The following is a 20,337-nucleotide window of genomic DNA, read 5'->3' on the forward strand; positions in this document are numbered from 1 at the left end:
GCACGGGCTTAGTTGCTCCGCCACATGTGGGATCTTCCCAGACCAGGGCTCGAACCCGTGTTCCCTGCATTGGCAGGCGGGTTCTTAACCACTGCACCACCAGGGAAGTCCACAAATACATTCTTGTACTGGAAGCTTTGTTTCAAGAAAGCTTAGCATAAAAATATCCATTTGTTACTGCTTGTACTCTTTTCTACCTCAAAATCACAGAAGTTATTAGACCTGTCACAAGATCTTGTTATTTAAAATATTGATTTAAAAATGTACATATATTACCTACTACAAATGTGTTTTTAAATATTTTAATATAATTGGTTTCCTTGGTAATCCTATGTATCTTATTCTCTGTTTTTAATATTTTCCTGATTTAGGAGTCTATCTCATACTGCCAAAGGGTCCATAGCACAAAGCAGGTTAATAATTCTTGTTCCACGTGCTAAGATATTACAGGTCAAACAGAAGACTACGGCTCCAAAACACACATTTACAGAAATTTAGTAATGTAGACACAAACGGGCCTAAAAAAATATCCATTTATAAAACACAATATTAGAGGCAATTATTCCCACTATTACAGGGCTGCTTTAGGTTTTGAAATGATTTGGTGAGGTTAAGCAGGTAGCTCCCTGAGTATATTTAAATGATTCTATTAAAGTGTTTTGATTCACACTTACCTTCTCAGTGAGTTATACCAGCAAATAGTATATAGTAGTCTTAGTTAAGGTTATTAGTTGGCCCCTGTCCTTTTTTTTTTTTTTTTTTAAGAATTTTGTTTTATGTTTTGGCCGCATGGCTTGTGGGATCTTAGTTCCCCGACCAGGGACTGAACCCAGGCCCCTGGCAGTGAAAGTGCAGACTCTTAACCACTGAACCGCCAGGGATTTCTCAACCCCTGTCCTTTTAATGTCATTTACAATACATTTATTTTACAAGTTTTACAAATTATACCAGCATACTTATCCATGAAACTCCAGAAAGCTAATTTAGTTTAGTTTGGCAAATCCACACTCTGTGACTGGTTTTCAGTTTTCTCTCCATCCTTTTTTGGTGCAGAAGCAGATGAATTTTACTTCTTCAGTTCAAGCTATGCTTTCAAATAGCTATAGTGTGAAACTATACCTCCCAAAATACTGTATCATCTGGGCAAAACCTTATGGAAGAAAGCCAGACATTGGATTCCCATTTCATCTAGAATAAAATCCAAATTCCTTGACAGGACTGAAGGCATGTGTCGTCTGCCATCGCTGCCCCTTCTCATGCCACATGGCACACCCATTCTCCAGCCATGTCTCCTTTGGCTTGGTGTACCAAAGACACTGCTTTCCAAGGCAAAGCTTTGAAAATTCTGGTTCCTCCGTCTGGAGCCCTCTTGCCCATCTCCTTGAATGTCTGGTTCTTTCTCACTTTTGTGTCTCACCCTATATGTCACCTCCCCAGAGTGACCTTCCCGTACCATCCATCTAAAGTAGAGCTCTCAGGGGATATAGGTATATGTATAGCTGATTCACTTTGCTGTACAGCAGAAACTAACACAACATTGTAAAGCAACTATACTCTAATAAAAATTAAAAAAAAAAAATAAAGTACAGCTCTCATTGCGAAAAGGGTACAAACTTTCAGTTATAGGATAAAAAGGTCTGAGGATCTAATGTATAACATGGTGACTCTAGTTGATAACGCTATATTGTATTTAAAAAAAGTAAATATGTAAGGCGATGATGGATGTGTTAATTAACTCGATGGGGGCAATCCTTTCACGGTGTATATCAAACAGCACATGATACCCTTTAAATATTGTACAATTCGATTTGTCAGTTATACTGCATTAAAGCAGGAAAAAATAGAGCAGAGCTCCCCCCTCGCCTCCCCCCCACAGTTAGTCTCTGTTACAGACCCTGTTTAATTTTCTTCGTATCCCTACCGTGCCGCTCCTGGGAATCATCCAGGTTGCCCTGCCACACGCTGCATTTCTGCCCAACGTCAGACTCTGGAGCCTTTTCAGAGCCTTCTTCACAAGCCTGAGCTCCAGAGCGGGGAGGGCTGTCACTGATAATACATTATTTACTTCATGAAAATTCTGACCTTTTGAAATGAATCAGATGGGATTAGTGTGACAGCATGTTGGCAAGAAAGGTGTTTGAATCACGAAACCAAGAAAAAGGGAGAGGGCTTCCGTGGTGGCGCAGTGGTTAAGAATCCGCCTGCGAATGCAGGGGACATGGGTTCGAGCCCTGGTCTGGGAAGATCCCACATGCCACGGAGCAACTAAGCCCGTGAGCCACAACTACTGAGCCTGTGCTCTGGAGCCCACGAGCCACAACTACTGAGCCCACGAGCCACAACTACTGAGCCCGCGAGCCACAACTACTGAAGCCTGTGCGCCTGGAGCCCATGCTCTGCAGCGGGAGAAGCCACCCCAATGAGAGGCCCGTGGACCGCAACAAGGAGCGGCCCCCGCTCTCAGCAGCTAGAGGAGGCCCACGTGCAGCAGCAAAGACCCAGTGCAGCCAAAAATTAAATAAATGAATAAATAAATTTTTTAAAAAGAAGCTAGGAAGAGGCAAGGAAGGATTGTCTCTAAAGCCTTCAGAGAGAGTATGACCCTGTCACACCTTGATTTCACACGAAGAGCCTACAGAACTGTGAGGGAATACATTTCCATTGTGTTAACCACTATACTTGTTGTCATTCGTTACAGCATCTGTAGGAGCATGATACACAAGGCCAGCATGATTCTGGATTAGAATTAGCCCTTTTGTTGTTTTTCTCACTAGTGTAACCTCCTTGAGGACAGGGACTATATCTGGCTTGTTTATCCTTAGTTACTGAGCTCCTGGAACACAGAATGTTCCATATTAGATATAAAATAAATATTAGTTCCATAACAGAATAGGAAAAAAGTTTGATTACCTGAAAGAAAAAGGTCCTCTGAAAAAAAAAAGAGAAGTTTTTAGGTTGTGGGTCAGAAAGGCAGCAAAATGCAAAAAAGACTATCTTTGTGTCACCAAGAATATCAGATGACGATTTCCACTTAACTCTTTTTGACTATGACAGTTGGTATGTGACCATTTTTTGAACAGACCAGAGTCCATGACACTTTCTCTCCCTTTATTTATGTTTAAGTCCCAGGCACATTCTAGGAGGAGATCATGATTTCGTATGTGTTCAAAACAAAATGGATTGTTCTGCAACTAAATCTGCATTCTAATTAAATTAGCCCTTACACTTCGGAAAATTTATTAGCTTCCCAGCAGCCAGGATCTGCATGCAGGTAAAGCACTTCACTGTGGGAAAACTTCAATCTCCGGAAGCTCTGGGCAGCCATGCCCGCATTATTACATCCTGAAAATCTTCTTCGCTTCTTCCAAATTTTTCTCATCCATGGGAGGCTTCCTCGGGCTGCCAGGCTGCAAAAACTTCTTCACGGCAGGGAGATTGCTGACTCTGGTTTTCAGGGCCTGCAATGCACAAGAGCACAGCTCAGAGTGCAGCCGAAGACCAGCCCCGTCATGAGCACAAACCAGAGACTCTGAGACCCTCCCAGAAAAGGGCCAGCCGAGGCCCCTCCATCAGCACCAGGATGAGGCCGGACACAGACACCTAGTGAGGCAGGAAGATAACAGCATCATAACGTTTTCCCCAGAGATGTCTTAGTTTAAGCCTTCACTCAGCTCGAGTCTTCCTCATGTTCTTCCTACACGTAAATTCTGCAGATTCACCCTGTCGTGCAATACGAGGAAGAGTAATGTGTCTCACACGACAACACAGGTAAAGGCTCCAAGATATCAAGACAGGAAGGTATAGGGGAATTGGGCTGGAACTGAAGACAGAAAACATGAAAGGTAGACAATGAGGCCAGTCAGAACCAATCTGCCCTCAGAGAGAGGGAGAGATGGGGAGAGAGAAATGAACTTGTAAGAGAAGGAACAGGAGCTGAGGGGAAGAAATGAGATGGTGGCAGACCTGCGCGGACAGACTCACGTAAAGAAAGAGGAGGACACACCTGGGAGAAAGGGAAGCAAAGAGGAAATGAGGAAAGAGACTGAAATGGAAGAGGGGCAGAGAGAGGCGCTAAGTCCTGGGTCTCTCTCCCGGAAAAAGGCAAGTCATTCTCCTTGGGGCAGCGGCCATCTCCAATGTCTTTGGTGTGACCAGATTCTTTCCATGCCCCAGACCAAGGCCTTGGAGTGAACTGTGGAGACCTGGGGGCAGTGAGGCCTGGACAGTGTCAGGGACCCTAGCATCACAGTCCCAGGGTCCAGAGAGCAGATGCCGAGGTGGGAGATGTGGGCGGCCCCCAAAGGCTGTGAGAGAGCTCACCTTCAGCAGAGGGAAGTTGGCCAAAAGGCTGGGGTCCAGCTCTTCCACATAGTAGAGAAGTTCAACCAGGTGGATGTCAGCCCTGCTCAGCTTGCTGCCCACAAGATAGTCTTGTCCATGGCCCTTCAACACCTGGCGAATGGAGGGGTCAGATCAGGAACACAGGCCCAGGCAGGCTGGGCCCAATGCTCTTCCTCTGTCTCCCCTGCCCCATTTCCCCCTCTGTGCCTCACTGGGCGGGTGTGGACCTTCAGACCTTCTGCTGCCCCCGGATCAGTGAGACGGGCCAGGTGGGTCCCACCTCGCTGTGGCTGCCTTACTTGTTTCCAACATATGCACCGTGTTTCTGTTGACCTCACACCCTAAAGCGTGCAACTCTGAACTTCATGATGAGGCCCTTCATCCATCTCTCTCTCTCCCCTCCCCCACCTTGGGCAGTGATTCCATCTTCATGACAGCCTTCTACCACCCTAAGCAAATTATTGCAGAGTCTGTATTTCTTCTCTCCTCTTGTCTGCTCTCCTCATTTCCTGGTCTCTCCCTCTGGGATCTGAAATAAACCTGGGTCAACCTGAATTTCCATCTCCCTGACAACATTGACTCTGACTCCTATTCCACCTGTGTCTGTCAATAACACTGTGGAATATGTTATAATTTGCATGCTGAACTGTCTAGGGGTGATTGCACTTAATGTTTTCAACTTACTTTGAAATACCCCCCAAAATAATATGTTTGATCAGAGGAGAAAAGGATGGGGAGATACATGATGAAGCAAACATAATAATAAAATACTAATTTTTGATTCTAGGTGGTGGGTATGTATGAGTTGATTGTACATCTCTTTCAACTTTTCTATGTGTTGAATTTTTCATAATAAAATATTGGAAAAAATATATGATGCTTACTTAAAATATTGCAACAATATGAAAATCATAGAGGCAAAAACACACATATCACCACCAAGTAAAGATAATAACATTTTGGCAAATATCCTACCAGACTATGTATGAACATAGAAGCATGGCTAAAAATTAAAGAATATAGGAAGACATCAAATGCTATTTTGTAATACACATTTTTCATTGATGTTATCATGGGGGTCTTTGATTTCTAAATACAGATGTACTTAAACTGCAGTGACTATAGAGGTTTCCACCATGTGAATGTGCTAAACTATGAGCACCATAAAGCCAGAAGAATGTAGTTTCTGATTGCTATTATTCACTCCTTGACTAGGACCTGACACATAAGCAATGAATTAATACTTGTGAAATGAAAGAATGATTTAAACTTTATAAAGATGAGGGTGTTGGTTAAGCTTTTTATTTTTATGTTAGCCTTCTGCATCTCTTACGATCATTTTTTTTTTCAGTTCATGATTCTTGTTTAGCATGATTTCAGGTAGTTTGGATCTTGAGGTGTTCTCCTCTTACCTTCAAAGAGAAACATTAACTAAGATATATACTACATATAATGATGGAACATTATTTTCTTGGTTTTGTATGATTTTCTTCGAAAGTCTGAGAGCCATGTCCCCAAAATTTGTAGATTATTTTTTCCTGAACAACTTTTCTTCTGTCTCTTCCTCTCCACCACTCTGCCCCCATCTCTATTTAGATACATCTCATCCATCCCCAAAACAGTACCACATTCTTCTGATGGGTAGGGTCTCATGTCTCCCTACACATGGTACCAGAATATTTTCTGATGCATTGCTGTCATTGTGCTCCTCTTGGATCAAAGCCCCTGCTCTGTGTTCTGCAGGATCCATCTACTCCAGGCTCTAGTGTGGCTCTCAGAGTTTCCATAGCCCAAGCTCTAAGTATAAGAATTCCAGATTGGGTCTGAGTAAATCAAAATTTTGCTGAAAAATTATAACTTGGGTAAAACTTGGGTACAATTCTTCCTCATGGTCAATTTTTATAAAATGCCCTAGAGTCAGGGTGCTACATTAGTATTCAGAAAGGCTCACAGAGGTGAAGGTCAATGCCCCTGCAATGCCAAGCACTATTTTTCTTTGTTCTTTGATCTCAGTGCCAAAAATGCTGAACAGTCCACTCACTTTTTCAAATGCAGGAAGATAACGGTTTGTTACACTCTCTTTGATCTGGGTCATCTTGGCATCTTTTTGATCAGGTGGGCACAGTGGCAAATGCATGATCATTTCACCCAGATCTACCACACCCTCTGCATACATATCAATCCTGAAAGACAAAATGACCAAATTGTCAAATGTCTCCTGCGTTAGATTTTACAGCTTAGAATGGGTAAGAATGGGGCATCAAGAGGTGGCAGAGTAAATCACCCCCATTGGGTGCACTTTTCTATGTCAGTCATTTAGTTATGACTTTTCTTAATTTTAACATTTCATTCTAGAGCAAGCCATTGAGGAAGATATATGTCTAATATTTTTGTTATATACATGACCAAATGTAGGGACAGAGCATATCAGTGACCTGTCCAGAGTCACAGGCATGAGAGAAACGGGTGGAATCACTGCAGGTAACCACTGAGACCACGCCTAGGGTTTGCCATCTCTGCTGTGGTGTGTTCTGTGCACAGTTAGTGTGATGAATTAGTACCACCTCAGTCATGTCCAGAGAGAGCCCTGGCACCACGGACTTAGTCATGTCCCTCTCCCTGTCCCATCCTGTCACACTACCAGGACCATTTAGATGCCCAACCAGTACTTCCTCCAGTTATTTCCCATAGAATATGGTTCCACAACCCTCTCCACATATTGTTGCCCAACTCTGGCCTTGTTTGCATTTCTCAAGACTCCACCCAAAATATCCCCTGAAATAATGCGTTTCTTCATTTCATTCCTGCAGTGCATATTCCAGGTAATTTTGCTGTTTTTCTTCGAAACATGGTTTCCTACAATAGTCTTTTCAAATAAAAGCTTTATTGAAGTATAATTCACATACCAGAATGTCACCCTCTTCAAGTGTAAAATTGTGTGATTTTTCTTTGTAAAGTCACAGAATCCTGTACCATCATCATACTCTAATTCCAAAATATTTTCATCACTTGCAAAAGAGATGCTGAGTGTGTTTTCAGGCATTCAGTATTCTTCCCTCCCTCCAGCTTCTGGCAAACACTAAACTACTTTTGGTTTTATGGGTAGCAATGTTCTGCACATGCCAAACAAATGGAATCATACAATATGCATCATTTGTGTCTGGTTTCTTTCTGTAAGAGAATGTTTTCAAGGTTCATCCATGTTGTAACACGGATCAGGACTTCATTCCTTTTCATGGCCAAATAGCATTCCACCATATGGATGTGCCTGCCTTTGTTCATCCATTCATGGACATTTGTGTTGTTTCCACTTTTTGAATATTATGAACAATAGTGCTATGAACTTTTGTGTACAAGTTTTAGTGTGGTTGTATTTTTAATTCTCTTGAGTATATTCCCAGTAGTGGATTGCTGAGTTGTATGGTAACTCTATGTTTAACTTTTTGAGTAACTGCCACATTCCATGATTCAATCATGTGGTCCCATCACAACACAGAGGAGACCCCCCAACTATGGCTGTATTGAATAAATCTGCCTGCTACAAACTGATATTAAAATGTTCCAGATAACCCTAGCATTGTGGGCTCAGCCTCTGCAAACCCTTGTCAAGTGGCCAGTCCATATAAAGGGCTGATAAACTAGGTTCCTGGTTATCATTCTTATAATTTCTGAAACGGAAGAATCAACTCGTCTAGATACTTACCTTCTGAGGTTTTATCCTCTAGACACTCAGACACTTTGCCCCTTGTCTCAATCCCTGTGAGCACATCCTGCTCACTCAGGGAAGGACCTAGATCGCTCTTATTAATCATTAATGAAAGAACAGAAAAAATACCGTACAGGGCTCTCTCTTTCATGTCTTTCCCATAGAGGTTGTATTTGGTGGCAATGTAGTTGAGAATGGCTCTGGTCTGCACCAGCTTCATCCCATCAATTTCAACCATGGGCACTTGCTGGAACATCAAACTCCCTTCTTTTGAAAGAAGAAAAGAAATAGAGTGAAATGTTGGATGAATCATACTGTTAAGGTAAACTGAAACATTTTATGTATCAAAATTTTTGTTGAAATGACTGAAGACATAAAAGGAAACAAAAATTTTACCTGGTAAAATTTCAGTGGAAATAGCATTTTGCTTTTAGCTTCCTGTAATCCTTTTTCTTATCAATTTGCCTTTTACTTTTCAATCTATTATTTCAGTTAACTTTTTATTTCTCTTTCAGAGCATGGTATGTCCCTTTATTTTATGTGTTTGTCTTCATGGATTTTTAAGAAGAATATAGGAGAAGTTCCACCAGCCAGTTGCCAAGTCAAAAGGGAAATTCTCAAAGTAAGTCTCATGGGGTTCATGGCATTAAGGCCAGTTCTAAGAGAGACTCCTACATAGAGTGTTTTGTATGCTCTTCAAATCCCACCACTGGATAGTGTGCAGGGCAGGCCTGTTTTCCCAACTCCACTGCTGCTGGCCCTTGCTCTTTATCTCCCTCCTCACACGCTCACCTGGACTTTGAACTAATTCAACACCACTTGGTTATTTGAGTCTGCAATATTGCTATGATATTACCTTGTCAAACCTGTCAGAGAAAAGAATTCAAGGCCACTGCTGGGCCTGTTTCTCCCCTCTTCTTTCTAATGCATTTGTTTTCCTTGGGTGGGAGGGCTGTGTGGCATCCTGAACTGCTACAGTCACTCACGGTGCAGAAAGGCAGGGAGTGCACAGAGAGGGCACTCACAGGGCACCGGGGCCGCTTCCTTTAGCAAATACTCAGAGTTCCAGCCCTTCCTAGTCCTGAGTGAGCTGCAAGACCTGCTCAAGGAGCCCCACCCCTTACCTTTAACCATGCTTCTCCCTCTCCACTGACCCCACTCCCACCATGCACACACATGGCATTGCTGGGGTTGAAGTCTCAACTTAAGATTTCTACTAGATCCTCCCATCAGAGGAATTCAGTTTCTTGGTCTTACCATTTCTTAACTTATCCAAGTCTTCTGGAGTTTTTATAAATATCTCTTCAAACTGGAAAGCAGAAACAGTCAATGAGTTTTTGTTATTTCATTCCATAACATTATTGAACTTGAATGACCAATGTCTGGTGCATACTATGGAGAAGCTAAGATTTCCGAGTTTGGCGGTACACAGAGGACAATGATCATGGCCATTTGGAAATTTAGATTAGAGCCACCAAGATAAACGCATGGGTTGCAGCACATAACTGCTTATTTTGCAGCTTCAATTCACCTCCACACCGTCTCCACCTCTGTCAATCATTAGGTTGTGATTTGGGAGGGGGAAATCACTGGAGGAAGGGACTGGGAAGTTCTTCTAGTTATGGAGTTTTAATATCTCTGGAAAGCCCTTCTCTCCTTGTGAGATCAGGACAAGGTATTGGGTGTCCCCCAGCATGCAGTACCCATGGGGCCAGTGACCCCCAAGATGCTGCCACCAGGGGCCTCTGCTGTATATTACCTCCCTCCATTCAACTTTATAATTTAAAAAGGGGTCTTGATGGTGAAAAGTTTGGGAATTGAGAGTTTCTAACTTGCTAAACAGTTTATTGTGGCTCTACATGATCCCATAGGGTCAGACTATACAGAGAGTGAGGTGTGTGGGCAACAATTTATAAAGCACCCAGTCTTAGACAACATAGGGGGTGGTGGGTGGTTAGTGTGGGAGGGTGGCCGAGGTAGGATGGGACTTGCTGGTGGGCTGTTGCTTGTGAGGCTGACGGAGGTGGGGTTGTGAGGATCACCCAGAGAACTCAGAAGTCCTGACCAAGAGCCTCTGGTAAGCCTTGCCCCACACCCTCCTCAGTCAGGCTGGGCTGGACAAGAGGAGGCCTGGGATCCTCTCAGCATCTCCCCCTACTTCACCTTCTGGTGGTGAACTCATCCTGCCCAGGGGCTCTGAACACAGGGGCTAGGTAAACATGCTGTTAGGAAGCTAAGCGAGCACACTAGAGGTTCCCTTTGCAGGACGCCACCTCACCTGAAACCCTCCTTTACTGCTTGCTCCCCCCTGAGGGACCAGATCTCCAGAGTCTGTCCATGACTCCCTCCCCAGGAAACCTGCACAGAGTTGCTGTGTCCCTCTGACCTGGGCTGAGAAGTGCTTTTCTCAGAGACACCTCTAGAGGGAAGCACTCAACAGAGTCCCACACTTGCTCCTGAGAATATGTCATTTTAACACTTTAAAGTGCTTGGGTGTCCTCCTAGGTGCTCCCACTCCTCTTTTAATCACATATTTACTTGTCTGCATCCTCACTAGAGTGTAAGCTGCCTGAGGGAAGGGACTGTGTCTGTCTAGTTCACCCCTGTATCTCCAGGACCTGGCAGGGAACCTAGCACTTCAAGGTGCCCAACAAATTCATTGCTGAGTGAATGCATTAAATCTAACAGGCAGTTTGTTACAATCCACCCCTCTCTGTATTTCTGGTTTATGTTTTAACTTTAATTACATTTATTTTCTAATATGTATAGTTTTGTCCTTTTATTATGGACATTTGTAGCATACAGAAAAATGAACAGCAAATTATGATAATCCTCCTTGTACCCATCAACCAGCTTCAATAATTATCAGCTCAACCCAGTTGTGAGTTATCTATATGCCTACCCCCTCTCCCCTTCGTAATAATTTGAAAGAAATCCCTGATACATTGTATTTCATCCTTAAATAGTTCAGTGTATATTTCTAAAACATTAAAACTATTAAAAATAACCACAATACATTATAACACCTAACACATTAGCAAAGTTTACTAAATATCAACTGATATTTAATGTTCATGTTTTTAATAGCTGTATAAATGTCATAAATAATATTTTACAATTTTAAAAATCAAAATCCAAATTAGGCCCACATGATGTGATTAGTTTCTTAAATTTATTCTAACTGTTTATTCTTTCTAATAAGAAGACATTTTAATAACATATTAGGAGAAATCTGTTTATCTCTTAATAACTGACAAATCTGTTTTAATGCAAAACTCTTAACAGGTCAGTTAGTAAGAAAAGTCCCCTAGCTTATGTGAGAAAAGTACTTTGATACAGTTCATTTAGATTCAACTTCAGATGAACGAACTCAGGGCCCACCTCTACTCCAGCTGCAGCCAGGAGCCACCGGATGGCCTCCATTCTGCCCCGTCCATTGAAGTAGTGAAGCTTGGGTTTCCCCGCCATGATGGCAGTCTCCTGGTTTCTCTAAACCTTAGTGGATGAATGAATGAATGAGTAAATGAATGAACAAAGAATAAAACCACAGACGCAAAATGTACTTTGTGATATATGGCTGAACAGCACCAACAGTGCTGAAGAAGTATTGGCCCCCTTTGTCGCAGAGTCGGAAGAGTCCCTGGAATGTCTGCCTTGGCCCAAATTCCCACCCCCGATAGCCAACCACGGGAAATTGCACCAAACCATTGTCCAGTCTCCATTGGGTAAAATCTGATTGTCTTGGCAGGCTAAGAGGTGAGTCTGTGGTGAGGATGCATGGGGGGTGGTTAGGGAGCAGAACGACTAGAGAACTAGTATTTATTAAAAACCTCCTAATGGTCCTGACCCAACACTAACCCCTTTGGATGCATTATTATTGTTTTTTTTTAATAAATTTATTTATTTTATTTATTTATTTTTGGCTGCACTGGGTCTTTGTTGCTGCGCGCGGGCTTTCTCTAGTTGCGCTGGGCGGGGTCTACTCTTCGTTGTGGTGCACGGGCTTCTCATTGCGGTGGCTTCTCTTGTTGTGGAACATGGGATCTAGGCACGCGGGCTTCAGTAGTTGTGGCACGTGGGCTCAGTAGTTGTGGCTCGCGGGCTCTAGAGCGCAGGCTCGGTAGTTGTGGTGCATGGGCTTCGTTGCTCCGCGGCATGTGGGATTTCCCAGATCAGGGTTCGAACCCGTGTCCCCTGCATTGGCAGGCGGATTCTTAACCACTGTGCCATCAGGGAAGCCCCCCTTTGGATGCATTATATCTTTAATCATCACAACAGTCTCATGAAATAGTTATTATCTCCATTTTTCCATTAATGAAACAGACGCTCAGAGCTTAAATGACATTCATGGAAATCCACACCCAGGATTAAAAAGAGGGCAGGGCTGGAACCCACACAGATGCAGGCCCTGGGAGGCTGGGAGGGAGGGGCCTTGGAGCCAGAGGACTTCGCTGACAGTGAGGAGGAGGCTGCAGAGTCTGCCTTCAGCTCCTTGGCTGTTATGCTGCCTCTGTTCAAAAGCTGAGACGGGGCTCAGATTTGCTTAACTGTCGCTCAAAAGTTCCTAGTTCTTTCTACAAACACAGGATGCTAATTCCTTCCTATTTTTTTGGAATTCTACATTACGTCTCTTGGTACATCTCATACCTAGGACAAGGGATGTTGCTGCATTAATTTTACAGCATGGGATGGAACTAAGATTTGTTCAATGTCTGTCATACACTGGGCATTCTCACAAATTTATTTTCATTTACCCCTACAAAAATCAACTGCAGTGAAGTTTGTCATTGCTCTCATTTTACAGTTGGGGGTACTGAGGTTTCTAGGGTAACTTGCTCAAAGTAGGTGGCAGACCTGGGATTCAAATCCACTTCTATATGAACCCAAGTCTAGGCTTCATTTTTCCATATTCATGTTTTTCAAAATATGCATGACAATCCTTCAGTGGATTGTGAAATAGACCAATTTTTTAAATAAAGTAGAAGAAAATAGAAAATATCAGAGTGCCTTTCATGTTGAAGAGGTAAGCATCGTTCTATGAGTTTTTAGTTTTGTTGCGTGTATGGGCGAAAGAAAGCACGTGTGCACACTCATTTGTTCACTGTAATGGTAAGAGATACTTGGGTCTTGTCGGGTGAGTGCAGTTTGAAAGCCCTTGGTCTACAGCAGCCTGCATGAGGAGTGGACATAGCAGGGAACCAGAGAATTAAACTCAAAGGCTTCGACAATGGACAGAAATAGTTGCATCATGGGTGTGAATGGGAAACACACAGGACTCATTAAAAGCAGGAGTCCCAAAGCCAGGACTTAGGGAGAAACAGTTGCATTTTCTATCCAAATCCCAGGCTGTGTTTTTTATTTCAAATAATTACTATTTAATATTGGGAGAGTACATTTCATATTTCAACCAAAAGACAAAAATGTAGTTTAACTCAAAGGCACAACAATTAAAACACAGAAAATAATGGCATCTCGCAGATGCCTTATTTCTAAATTAAACAAACATATACACAAGTCGCCTGGGCTTCAGTAGTTGTGGCACATGGGCTCAGCAGTTGTGGCTCTCGGGCTCTAGAGCGCAGGCTCAGCACTTGTGGCGCACGGGCTTAGTTGCTCCGCGGCATGTGGGATCTTCCTGGACCAGGGCTCGAACCCGTGCCCTCTGAGTTGGCAGGCAGATTCTTAACCACTGCGTCACCAGGGAAGTCCCAACGTCCACATTTTTAATATAAGGACTCAATGGCCTAACCTTTAGAAAGTAAAGAATCCTCTGGAAACATACTTAACTCATCTGTCTTGTAATTGGAGATTGTGTACTTTCTTGTCATGGGAAATGGAGGTGCTGTGATTCAGCAGAATTCTGTGAAGGGTGCTGTTGTGAACCAGAGGTCACAGGTCCCCCTCACACTAAGCTCCCTTATCCAGTGACTGAGGATCACCTTACAAAAGGAAATGAATTTTTCACTTATGTAATATTTTATTGTATGTTCCTTGTAAGCAACTTTCTTCACCTTTCAAATAAGAGGTCTCCGAAGGCCTGTTCAAGGCTGGGGCAAAGGTGACGTAAACTTCCTGGTCCCCAGAAAATGAGGAACTAGAGAGATTCAATGATTTGCCATCAGTCACACACGTGTGTTCCTGATTCACACTCAATATCTAGCAACTGTGTCCACCCTCAGGACAACCCCAGGAAACAGCTTCTAATATCCTATTGTCAAGAGAAGGAAACTGACATTCAAAGAGATAAAGCTACTTTCCTCGCTCACACGTTTTGTGAGCATTGGGTCGTTTGGAAAGCATCTTCTGACTTCTGGTCCCGGGCTGCCGCCGCCCAACCAAGTAACACTTAAGCAGTCTCTCTGCTGCTCTCTGAGACTGTCGTTTATTAATTTTTTTCCCATTCAGAATCCGTTAGCCAACTAACAGTTAAATGGGAAGAAGAGAAGGAAACATGAAATTCACGAGTTCCTTTTTGTTAGCTGATTCTTAAGGGCTTGATATGAGGAAAAATGGACAAAAGTGTGCCTTGTTTTACTCTGACATCCTAAAAATTTACTGTGAGTAAATTGAGCACTAGTATAACTATATTTGACCTTCATAAGGAAGTAGGCTCATCTTCCCTAAAAGGAATGTAACCTGGGATAATTCCAGTGTGAACTAAAGGATCTGTGTCTCTGGGGGGGCTCCTAAGGACAGCGTTTCTTAGCAAAGAGAAGGGAGGCTTAGAGACAAAGCCCAACTCCTTTCCTTTATAAGGTACATAAACCCGGGGGGGGGGGGTGTCTTATCTCTGTACCTCAATGTTCTCTTTTAAAATATAGTTATATCTATTAGTGAGGATGGTTGAGAAAACTAGATAAGGTATAACAAATTCATAATAGGGACCAGGAAATCCAATTTCCCTTCTGCTCCCAGTTCCTGGGAGACAGGCAAGTCTCTGAGCACACAGGATAGCCCACGCGTCTTCTTTCTTCTGTCTGTATCTGTCTGTCTGTCTATCTACATCTATCTATCTACCTACCTACCTCTTGACCCATAGCTCCAGTAGGAATGAGATTTTGTACATATCCAGACTCTTTTTCAGCCAAGTTTTATAATGGCTCCCTTTTTATTTGGCTTGTGTGAAAGATGAGTGATGTTCACTGATTAGTTAACCTGGAATGCAGGAAGTTTTTGGCGAAGATTCAGTGCAGTCTGGCACAGCAGTGAACACAGCCTTTCGAAACCCCAGGACCGCAGCTAACCCCTGGTTCTGCCCCTGAACCATGCACCTTACCTGCCTTTCCCCTCAGGCCTGGCCCCAGCCCCACTCACTCCCTGATCTGGACAACTCCGGAATCTTCTGGTCCCCCAGCCCCTTTGCATGGGTTCCAGCCATGGCAGTGGGTTCCACCCACTGCTTTTTATAGCAGGAGCTCAGGGTCTCACTGTCAACACTTGATGGAAAAGATCCCTTGTCTCCTACCTCCTGTTTCTTCCCTGGAAGTGCAGACGTTTCACTGATCCTTCTTGAACACCTCGTTTCTGCTTGACGTGTAACTGTATTTCCTTCTCTTAACAAGTTTCCTTCAGACTTCCTCAGCTAAGACTCGTTGGGCAGTTCCTGTGCTAAGAAATGATGGCTGCTGGGGAACACGATTGGAGCCTGATGTGGTGGATGCCCTAAAGGGGTTTAAATCTAGTCAGAAAAACAGGTTTGTAGACAACTGACAGCGCATAAAGGGCCCGTCAGTGACTTCACTTTAATTGGCTCTACCCAAGAGCCATGATTCTCTTAGCCAAGCAGCGCAGAGCAAGGGGAACGGCTGCAGGCTGAGAAAGCAGAGGTTGCTGCCCACCTGCCCAGGTGGCCCCAGCTCCACTGCGTCTCAGCCTCCAAGTTAATGACTCTACCCCACGTGTCATGGGATCCAAATGCTGCTGTCCGTAGCATCTTGCAAAGTGCTTCTCCTCGTTGCTGCATCCATATCTTCTCTGTTCAGTCTCAGGTACTATAATTCTCCCGTGAATTCATCCTGCCCTGGACAGCTCTAGAACTTTCACGGGATCTCACTGAACCTCTCCTGTCTAAGGCCTTTGTTTTTTCCCCCCAACATTAATACTTATAACAGTGCATTGTTCACGCCTACATTCCAATTTGAATGACTTGTACCTTCTAGCCAGGTGGATTTTTGTACTTTTTAAAAGCTAATTCTCTGCTCCCGTATTATCTAGTTTTCCCATCAAGACTTCCTTTGGAGGTTTGCCATGAGTTGCTTGAATCCCAGAGAGAGAAGGGGAATTGCCACAGCCCACTCTGATTTTCTGTTGACATTCAGACTTATTCCCATTTTAGTGAATCTTAATTTTGATTTTTCACAGCCCACACAGTATTACAGCATCACAATTTGCACTTGTTGTGAACTGACTACTTCTACAGAGAAAGTTACTCCAGCATAAACACCTACACTCTCTCACACACTGGTCATATTCGCCGATTGTCTAAAATGCTATCATTCTTTTTTCTCCTCATATCATTAATTTTTCTCAGATCTAAATTCTCATGCCTAGGTTTCTAAATTCTTCATTTTTACATTTCTGTAACGATGTATCCGACAGCAATGAACTAAAATTGTCCCCTAAGCACATCAAGAAAGCACAATGTGAGTATAAAACAGTTTTTCTTGTGCTGTGAGCACACTATACAGACGTATAAAATCAGTACGTACCTTATGAAAGTCTGTCTCCCACTTGGCTCAGCACCTCAATGCCAAGTCCACATGTGTTTATAAGCTGTTGTTACAGTTGACTGAACTCCTCTCTGAAGCAGGGAGAGTCGGGTTAGGGAAAAGCCCCTCCCACAGCATTCAGGGCCACTGGTTCCGTGCTAGATTTAAAAAAAGAAAAATGATGAGTCATTCCCTTATCATGATACAACTGGTTAATATCTTTCAAGGTCGGCAATTAAAAATTAAATACAAAATTTCAGGTTGATTGGACCCTTTCTGCCAGTGAGTGAAGTATTGAAGTATGGCTTTTTTTTCCTTCAGTTTTTTTTTAAACCTTTTTTTTTTTAAAATTGAAGTTAATTTACAATGTTGTATTGGTTTCAGGTGTACAGCAAAGTGATTCAGTTATACATATTTACATATATATACATATATTCTTTCTCAGATTCTTTTCCCTTATAAGTTACTACAAAATATTGAGAAGAGTTCCCTGTGCTACACAGTACATCCTTGTTGGTTATCTATTTTATATATAGTAGTGTGTATATGTTACTCCCAAACTCCTAATTTATTCCTCCCCAACATTTCCCCTTTGGTAACCATAAGTTTTTTTTTTTTTCTAGGTCTGTGGGTCTATTTCTGTTTTGTAAATATGTTCATTTGTATCATTTTTTTTTTTTTAGATTCCACATATAAGCAATATATTATCATATGACATTTGTCTTTCTCTGACTTACTTCACTTAATATGATATTCTCTGGGTCCATCCATGTTGCTGCAAATGGCATTATTTCATTTTTTTTTTACATAATAAATTTTATTTTATTTTATTATTATTTTTTTATTGGGGTATAGTTGTTTTACAATGTTGTGTTAGTTTCTACTGTACAGCGAAGTGGAGTTCCCTGTGCTCTGCAGCAGGTTCTCATTAGTTACCTATTTTATACATGTTAGTGTATATATGTCAATCCCAATCTCCCAATTCATCCCACCCTCCCTTTTCCCCCTTGGTGTCCATACGTTTGTTCTCTACATCTGTGTCTCTATTTCTGCCTTGCAAACAGGTTCACCTGTACCATTTTTCTAGATTCCACATATATGCGTTAATATATGATATTTGTTTTTCTCTTTCTGACCTACTTCACTCTGTATGATGGTCTATAGGTCCATCCATGTCTCTACAAATGGCCCCATCTTGTTCATTTTTATGGCTGAGTAATATTCTGTCGTGTATATGTACCACATCTTCTTTATCCATTCATCTGTTGATGGACATTTAGGTTGCTACCATGTCTTTGCTATTTTAAATAGTGTTGCCATAAACGAGACATGTACTTTTTTTTTTTTTGCTGTGTTGGGTCTTCGTTGCTGTGGGTGGGCTTTCTCTAGTTGTGGCGAGTGGGGGCTACTTGGGCTTTTCATTGAGGAGGCTTCTCAATAAAGAAATCTTCTGCTCCCCCTGAATCAGTAAGACGGGCCAAGTGGGTCCCTGGTGTTCCCTCCTCATCCTCACTGGAAGCCCGACCACCATTTCCTTGTCTGGGCCCACCTCACTCTGGCTGCCTTACTTGCTTCTTCCCCTGGGCCAAGGGCTTAGCACCGTCTGCACCGTGTTTCTGTTGCCCCACACCCTAAAGTGTGCAGCCCTGGGCTTCATGACATGGCCCTTCATATCTCTCTCATCTTTCTCCCTTGGGCGGTGACTCCAACTTCTTGACAGTCTTCTTCAACCCTGAGAAAACTATTTCAGAGTCTACATTTCTCCTCTTTTCTGCTTCCTGATTTCCTGGTTTCTCTCTCTGGGACCTGAAATAAACCTGGATCAACTTGAACTCCCATCTCCCTGACTCCTAACTTGCACTCCATGCTTGCACTCCTAACTTGCAGCATGGTATGATCCACATGCTGTAATGTCTGGAAATGAACTTCCCTGATGACTTAAAGTCACTTTGTAATATATCCAAAATAATACGTTTGATTGACAGAACAAGAATGGAGAGATAGTGACATATGATAATGGAAAACAAAGCTTTTTGGTATCCACGTGGTGGGTTCATATGAGTTCATTTTATACATCTTTAAACTTTTCTGCATGTTTAAAACTTTTTATAATAATATGTTAGGGAAATATGTGATATTTATTAAAATATTCCACCAATCTGGAAATCATAAAGTACAAAGAGAAAAAACACACACAGCACCACCAACTAAAGATAATAACATTTTAGCATATACACTTTCAGCTTATGTACTCATATAGGAGTATGGACAAATGGATAATTATTTGGAAAAGAATGTAATAACATCAAAACGTATTCTGTAATAGGGAATTCCCTGGTAGTTCAGTGGTTAGAACTCCATGCTTCCACTGCAGGGGGCAAGGGTTTGATCCCTGGTTGGGGGACTAAGATCCTGCAAGCCATGCAGTACAGCCAAACAAACAAACAAAAAATAAATGTATTTTGTAATATATAATTTTTACTTATGTTGTCATGGGGCTCTTTGTTTTCAAAGTATAGTTGTACTCAAATTGCAAAGTATAGTTGTACTCAAAGTATAGTTGTACTCAATTGCAAATCATGTGAAAGTTCCATAAAGTCTCAGCACCACAAGGGCCAGGAGGGTGTACTTTGTGATTACTGTTAAATTCTTCGCTCCTTGAATATCACGGCTGGACATGCAAGCAATGAATTAGCATTTGCTGAATAAATGAAAGAATGACCCTATGCTTTATAAAGATGTGGGTGTTGGTGTTAATCTTTTTATTTATATGTAAGCCTCCTGAATCTCTTTTAGTCACTTTTTTGTTTTTTTGTTTGGTTCATGATTTTTGTTTCGCATGACTTCAGGTAGTTTTGATCTTGAAATGTTCTCCTCTTACCTTCAAAGAGAAACATTAACTAAGACATATACTAGGTATAATGATGGAACATCATTTCCTTGGTTTTGTATGACTTTCTTCAAAATTCTGACAGCCATGTCCTCAAAATTTGTAGATTATTTTTTCCTGAACAGCTTTTCCTCTGTCTCTTCCGTCCCACCCCACTGCCCCCATCTCTGTTTAGAAACATCTCATTCATCCCCGAAACAGTACCACATTCTCCTGAAGGGCAGCTGGTCTCATGTCCCCCTACACATGGTACCAGAATATTTTCTGATGCATTGCTGTCATTGTGCTCCTCTTGGATCAAAGCCCCTGCACTGTGTTCTGCAGGATCCATCTACTCCAGGCTCCAGTGTGGCTCTCAGAGCTTCTACAGCCCAAGCTCTAACTACAACCATGAAATTCAGTCAAGTAGAGAATTCCAGATTGGGTCTAAGTAAATCAAAATTTTGCTGAAAAATTACAACTTGGGTAAAACTGGTACAATTCTTCCTCATAGTCGATTTTTATAAAATACTTTGAGAATCAGGATGTTACATTAGTATTCAGAAATACTCACAGAGGTGAAGGTCAATGCCCCTGCAATGCCAGGCACTATTTTTCTTGGTCCTCTGATCTCAGTGCCAAAAATACTAAACAGTCCACTTACTTTTTCAAATGCAGGGAGGTAACGGTTTGTTGTTCTTTCTCGGATCAGG

At 42.3% G+C, this 20,337-nt stretch overlaps 1 protein-coding gene across 1 annotated transcript; it reads right to left on the reverse strand.

Annotated features, from left to right (window-relative positions):
• Nucleotides 1-3,091: 3,091 nt before the first annotated feature.
• Nucleotides 3,092-16,894, reverse strand: LOC309607592 (glutathione S-transferase A2). Its single transcript, XM_082346295.1, has 7 exons — nucleotides 16,756-16,894; nucleotides 11,429-11,542; nucleotides 9,305-9,356; nucleotides 8,182-8,314; nucleotides 6,383-6,524; nucleotides 4,321-4,452; nucleotides 3,092-3,458 (listed from the first exon to the last, which is right to left on the reverse strand). Exons 2-7 carry the CDS (start codon nucleotides 11,513-11,515, stop codon nucleotides 3,336-3,338), a joined length of 669 nt encoding a protein of 222 aa, XP_082202421.1. The 5' UTR covers nucleotides 11,516-11,542; nucleotides 16,756-16,894; the 3' UTR covers nucleotides 3,092-3,335.
• Nucleotides 16,895-20,337: the final 3,443 nt, after the last annotated feature.

The sequence above is a fragment of the Balaenoptera borealis genome (assembly GCF_965194805.1).
Source record: "Balaenoptera borealis genome assembly, chromosome: 12".
In the NCBI taxonomy this organism is placed as follows: domain Eukaryota; kingdom Metazoa; phylum Chordata; class Mammalia; order Artiodactyla; family Balaenopteridae; genus Balaenoptera; species Balaenoptera borealis.